The following is a 6,347-nucleotide window of genomic DNA, read 5'->3' as shown; positions in this document are numbered from 1 at the left end:
TTAAGAAATCAATGACTTTAGTAAAGACAGCAACATGCAGCTGTCACTAAAATAATTGTTCTATCAAAACAGAAAATTCCTTTTTTAATTAAATATCTTGGCTACACGATAAGATAGTTTTAAAAGTTTGATGAAGACAAAGACTATTAAGAGCTTTATTAACCAATTAAATGATCTGAAAAACAATTCTATAACAGACAAGTAACCAGATCAGAGACTTTAAAACTTGAGTTCTCCTCCTGGTCTTAGAACCTGTGCTGCCAAGTTTTGAAGTCGTTGGAAAAGAATTATGGTCTTTTTTGGGTTTTCTTTTTCGTAGTTTTACAGAGGACTTGTCGCAGTCGGGCAGGATTTTTAAGTGTTAAAATACTTAATTTGGTAGCAATCTTGATCAGCTTGTTAACATTCAGAGTTCACAGTTTGTTTTTTTTTTACTTTTCTCTCCTACTTGCTCTTCCTGAGTCACTTTCACTCTGTATTTCTCTAATATCATAGTTTTGTCATCCAATACCAAAATACTCAATTTCAGAGCATTTTTTTTTTAACCTCAATAAGTGGTCATTAATACAATGAACCAGCAGGCTGCTGCTCTGTACACAGATTTATGTAAATACAATAACTGGATACACAGATATGACATCTTAAAAATCACACTTCTAGCAACAACTTCACATTAAACATCCTGTAATCAATCAAAATTATTCATGTATTTATAACTGATCGAGCTAAGCTTAGTAAGAACAGAGAAGCAGAATTAATGAAAACCAAAGCAATATTTTGGAGCATGTCGGTTATTATCAGATAAACATTTTCTCGATCCCACAGTGAGGAAAGTCAGACTGGATGGGGAGAGACCAGTATCATGTGTTGAAATTCAAATTGAACTTATTGATCCAGGTTCTGTCACCAGGTTCAGGTTCCCTGTTTTTCCCCATTGACCTGATTAGGTCTGGACTCTTCTCCAGGTCTCGTTTACTTGTTACTCATCCACTTTCTTCCAATAATTGGCCTCACACTCACTGATCTTTCCTTTGCACCCTCCTCAGTTCTATCTCTGACCTCCTTTTCTCCAGCAGCAAACACAACAGGAATAAATGTGTGCAGAATTATATATATATATATATATATATATATATATATATATATATATATAAATATATTTTATATTTTTAAAAAAAAAATTAAAAAAGGGAGACTGATCATAAACAGAGAGAAAGACTTGACTCAGCCGTCACACATGATACTTTCTTGAGTAGCAGTTATTTTTTATATGCATGGTTACTAAACATGAACAGCGTACTTTGGTTATCTTGCAAAAACATGGAAACAGACAATACCGTCGTGTTATATACACATATATATCAACCTCATTAAGCAGAGAAAAAAAAAGCCATATAGATGCCAACTTAAATCACAGCAGACTGCATTTAGTGGACCGAGCTCTCTTGTAGATGTGTGGCCCTGAAAAGGACCATTGTTTTGCTGCATCATCGCTGACTTTAACCTCCGAAGCCGTACAGAGTGCGGCCCTGCCTCTTCAGAGCGTACACCACATCCATGGCGGTCACCGTCTTCCTCTTGGCGTGCTCGGTGTAGGTGACGGCATCACGGATGACGTTCTCCAGAACACCTTCAACACACCGCGAGTCTCCTCGTAGATCAGACCCGAGATACGCTTGACTCCACCGCGGCGAGCCAGACGGCGGATAGCGGGCTTGGTGATTCCCTGGATGTTATCCCGGAGAACTTTACGGTGACGCTTGCGCCTCCTTTACCGAGTCCTTTCCCTCCTTTGCCTCGTCCAGACATCACTGTTCTTCTACTTTTTTGCTCAATGATGCAGCTGCTGGATTCACGGACATTTAACTCTCTACTGAGGACGTGATAGAAGACAGAGGCTAGCCTCCTCTTCTTCTGTGGATGTTCAATGCTGCTTAATAAAACCTTCTTTGCTCCATCAGCGCCACCAACTGACCAACAGCAGGATCAGCAGCTGCTGTCTTTATGGATCCTTCAGCAGGAAATTCACACATTACAGCAGCTGAGAAGATACAATAAGAATTGTGTTTAAAACAGAGCACTGTCACCATATAGCACACACAAAGCAATAATACAATATATAAACATGAATCTAACATGTCATTTAAAATAGTAAAGGGACCATCAAATCAGATATTAACATTCACTGTGGTCAGCAGAAGAAATGTTAGTTTTGGGAACAAACATTTGAAAAAGTATTTTTTGGTGGTCATATTGATAAAACCCTGAAACGTCAGTTTGTGCGTAGTGATGGTTTATCTTAATGGTGCTTATTGTATTTATTTTACTGATCTGTTGATCTGTTTAACACAGGATCAGATATCATGGTGATCTTAGAACGTAATATTCTGAATACTCCAGCAATACTCATTTCATTGTTTAATCAAATGTATGTCAATGACAGAATAATCACAGTTGCAATTTTTTTCTGCAATGTATTAAATCAGTCACAATATTGAGCTGCAAATTCTTAAATGATAATGATCCACAAAAATACAACGATCAAAGCAATCAGCAAAAAAATGCATTCAGATTTAATTCATGTCTTCAACAGAATATGGAATTGTTCCAAGTTTGGTCCTACAGATCACAGTTTTGACACAGCTGAAAGCGCTGTAAAGCTCTGCAGATAAAGTGTGTGGCTCTTAAAAGAGCCGTTGTGTGTGTAGATGATGAAAGTGTTTACTTGGAGCTGGTGTACTTGGTGACGACCTTGGTACCCTCGGACACGGCGTGCTTGGCCAGCTCACTCAACATCACTTCTCTCATTGTAAAGCTCAGCAAGATGCTCTAAACTTCAACACTTAGATATTAATAATAAATCAAATTTTAAAAATCCACATCAGTCTGTTTGAAACAACTGGCTGTTATTAATGTGTTCAATAGATCTAGAGACTTTAAATATATTAAAAATAAGAACTGAAATGTAATCAATCATCAAGTTTTTTATTATTTTTTTAAAAGATGCATTTAATACTATCCCTCTTCTCACTAAGTATATATTTTACAACTTTAAAAAAAACGTAAATACAAAACAGCATAATATCTTATCTTAATACTGATGTTTTTCTACTCTTTGTTATAAGTATAATTTGTAATTCCATTATGTTGTGTTAATTACTTTTGCCTTTGATAATAATGTTCACCATTTTAAAGGAGCAGGACTGAGCTCTGTATCTGACAAGGTGCTGTTACCTCCTAGTTTATCATTTAGTCTTTTTCAGAAAGAATAAAAAACTAAATTTAAAAATGGAAAGAAAAATGTAAAATTAGCAGAAATAAATTTGACATGTTTTCAACAGCACCATCAAATTGTAAACACGTACTAATATAATTTGAATTTAAAAGAAAATGATATTTGCCTCACTATTAAACAATTAGTCCAAACTTAATTGTTCTGATTCGGAATTGTTTTGGGAAGAACTGCGGACGTAAGAGAGGACAGCCTGTGGCATTTTTCACTGGGCGGAGCCAAACAGACAAACTTTTATGACCGAAACCAACATGTTCCAATAACTACAGATTTAGTCTCGAATATGGCATTTGCTAGATTCATGTAGTGTTCATTGGTGTTTCTTTTTATTGTGGTTGTTTTGTGTGCTATATCACACTGTGAACAACACTGTTGTACACGGGCAGGGTGGTTTGTGTCCTACAAAACCATTACATTCTAAAGTAACTTAATTGGTGCAACAACTGTGTAATATAAGATGACGGTCTGGATGTTGCACCAACTGTTGAAGTGTTTGAGACGTATGAGGACGTTTGTCTTTTACCAGAACACAGTGTTTGGCTCTGAAAAGAGCCTTTGTGTTGATCAGCAGGTCTCCTGCTTTACTTGGACTTAGCGGGCTTCTCGGTCTTCTTGGGCAGCAGCACAGCCTGGATGTTGGGCAGCACGCCGCCCTGAGCGATGGTCACTCCGCCCAGCAGCTTGTTGAGCTCCTCGTCGTTGCGGACAGCCAGCTGCAAGTGACGGGGAATGATGCGAGTTTTCTTGTTGTCTCTGGCGGCGTTTCCAGCCAGCTCCAGGATCTCAGCGGTCAGGTACTCCAGCACAGCCGCCAGATAGACGGGAGCGCCGGCACCCACACGCTCCGCATAGTGGCCCTTCCTCAGCAGTCTGTGGACACGACCCACCGGGAACTGAAGTCCTGCCCGGGAGGAGCGGGTCTTTGCCTTGGCTCTGGCTTTGCCGCCGGTCTTTCCACGTCCAGACATGTTTCAGACAATAAAAGCTTCTTACTGAGAGCAGAAACTAGAATAACGTCAAGGCGACAAACTGCAGCCTTATATAGGAACACAGCTGCTCACTGATTGGTCAGAATGAGAGGGAAATGTGATCGTCCAATCAGAGGAGAGTTATTGTAGCTCTAAGAGCCGCTTCATTCAGACCAACACATCACTAATGCAGTTTAAAATGAAACTGTTTAACTGCAGTTTAGTGAAACATGGTTTTAGTTTACTTCAAATAAAATCCCGACTGGAAAGGAACACAAGTATATATAATAGAATAAGCTATAGTTGAATTTGAATTCAAGTTTAATCCTGTACACAAAGTGTTTATTCACTGAATTTCCTTATGACTTACAATAAACAAGTCAGTACATGAGAATATATTTTACAAACACTGCTGCAGAGCAGCAGCAATAAATCAAGTAAAACATAAAACCAGTTGTTTTCAGCTCCTCCATGAACACGTATAAACCATTAAACATCTAACAGCAGAGTCTGACTGTCTGGAATCATTACAGATGTAAATGAAGGCCATTTAGACTAATATTAATTACACTGTGACTGGTCAGTAATTCATCATTTAAAACGAGAGTGGAGTGTCCAGTGATCAGAAAAGAGATTACTGTTTATTTTATTAAACACAAAAACAATTATGTTGAAACTAACTTGTACATTTGTTACTGACATAGTTTAGGCCATGAAGCAAAAATGATTGCTTTTATGCTTTGAAGTTTTCAAAGTGACTCACCTCATAGTTTAACAGAACATTTCAAAGTGTGTATGTGAAACTGCTTCTCTATCCTCTACTTCATGTAAGAAGTATACTTCCATGCCCATCACTGTACATTTATGTATTAATTAGCTTAACATATAAATATTTATGTTGCCATTGGACGTTGAGCTCTAATTCGTGAACACGTGTGGCTCTTAAAAGAGCCGTTGTGTGTTGTGGATGATGAAGGTGTTTACTTGGAGCTGGTGTACTTAGTGACGGCCTTGGTTCCCTCAGACACGGCGTGCTTGGCCAGCTCACCGGGCAGCAGCAGTCTGACGGCAGTCTGGATCTCCCTGGAGGTGATGGTGGAGCGCTTGTTGTAGTGAGCCAGGCGGGAGGCCTCGCCAGCGATCCGCTCGAAGATGTCGCTGACGAACGAGTTCATGATGCCCATGGCCTTGGACGAGATGCCGGTGTCGGGATGGACCTGCTTCAGCACCTTGTACACGTAGATAGCGTAGCTCTCTTTCCTGCTCCTCTTCCTCTTCTTGCCGCCCTTTCCGGCGCTCTTCGTCACCGCTTTCTTGGAGCCCTTCTTCGGGGCGGACTTTGCTGGTTCTGGCATCTTTCTCTGTCACTGTAGTAACGACTGAAGCTGAGAGTAGAGAGAGGCTCTTCTTCTACAGGCCGCATGGAAATACGACTGCGCAGCCCCCCGTCTGTCATTGGCTGATCTGCTCAGCTGGTTGGAGTCTGGTTTCCATGGAGACCACACAGAAAGCTGGAGACCTCCGACAGTTTCAATGTAGTTCTACAGATGTGACCACTTTTCCCTCTAAGCTGCGCACTGCTGACACGGTCTCCGCGCACAGAAAATCTGCGCTGCGCACAAAAAATCCAACCTAAATTGAAGATTTGCTTTTTGTGAATTCTTGTCCAAAAAGTCAATTATATCAACGATGATTTATTATTGAAAGGCAATAAAAGTTATAAACTTCGAAGGGGGCTGTATACCTTCTATACGCACTGTAATTGCTGAGCAGTTTCAGTCAAAGTTTATTGGGCAGTGCCACAACTAAACTTAGCTTATAATATATGCATAAATTATTTGTCTAAACATTTCAATGGCATATATTTACCATGCAAGCGGTTAGTTTTATGTTTGCAGAAAATAGTTTAAATTGTGCTTAAAGAAAATACAAATTTAAGATGCTTTTATATAGCTAATAATGTAAAAATAATGCACACTCTTCATTACAAAACAATAAATTGCACGTATAATCTTTGATTTTATATATTATAAGATGCTAATAATTTTGAGACTGGCACTTACATATGAATATTCAATTAATATTTT

At 39.1% G+C, this 6,347-nt stretch overlaps 2 protein-coding genes and 1 pseudogene across 2 annotated transcripts; all 3 read right to left on the bottom strand.

Annotated features, from left to right (window-relative positions):
• Nucleotides 1–1,469: 1,469 nt before the first annotated feature.
• On the bottom strand, nt 1,470–1,809 carry LOC129350125 (histone H4-like; annotated as a pseudogene).
• Nucleotides 1,810–3,334: 1,525 nt separating this feature from the next.
• On the bottom strand, nt 3,335–4,283 carry LOC111572005 (histone H2A-like). The gene has a single exon (XM_023275465.3). It carries the CDS (start codon nt 4,258–4,260, stop codon nt 3,874–3,876), a length of 387 nt encoding a protein of 128 aa, XP_023131233.1. The 5' UTR covers nt 4,261–4,283; the 3' UTR covers nt 3,335–3,873.
• Nucleotides 4,284–4,602: 319 nt separating this feature from the next.
• On the bottom strand, nt 4,603–5,627 carry LOC111572008 (histone H2B). Its single transcript, XM_055015697.1, has one exon. It carries the CDS (start codon nt 5,613–5,615, stop codon nt 5,241–5,243), a length of 375 nt encoding a protein of 124 aa, XP_054871672.1. The 5' UTR covers nt 5,616–5,627; the 3' UTR covers nt 4,603–5,240.
• Nucleotides 5,628–6,347: the final 720 nt, after the last annotated feature.

This window comes from Amphiprion ocellaris, chromosome 12 (genome assembly GCF_022539595.1).
Source record: "Amphiprion ocellaris isolate individual 3 ecotype Okinawa chromosome 12, ASM2253959v1, whole genome shotgun sequence".
In the NCBI taxonomy this organism is placed as follows: Eukaryota; Metazoa; Chordata; class Actinopteri; family Pomacentridae; genus Amphiprion; species Amphiprion ocellaris.
This window is presented reverse-complemented; position numbering and strand designations above follow the sequence as displayed.

Excerpts from the sequence above, each read along its gene's own strand:
- LOC111572005 (XM_023275465.3), bottom strand. The coding sequence starts at position 4,260 with ATGTCTGGACGTGGAAAGACCGGCGGCAAAGCCAGAGCCAAGGCAAAG.
- LOC111572008 (XM_055015697.1), bottom strand. The coding sequence starts at position 5,615 with ATGCCAGAACCAGCAAAGTCCGCCCCGAAGAAGGGCTCCAAGAAAGCG.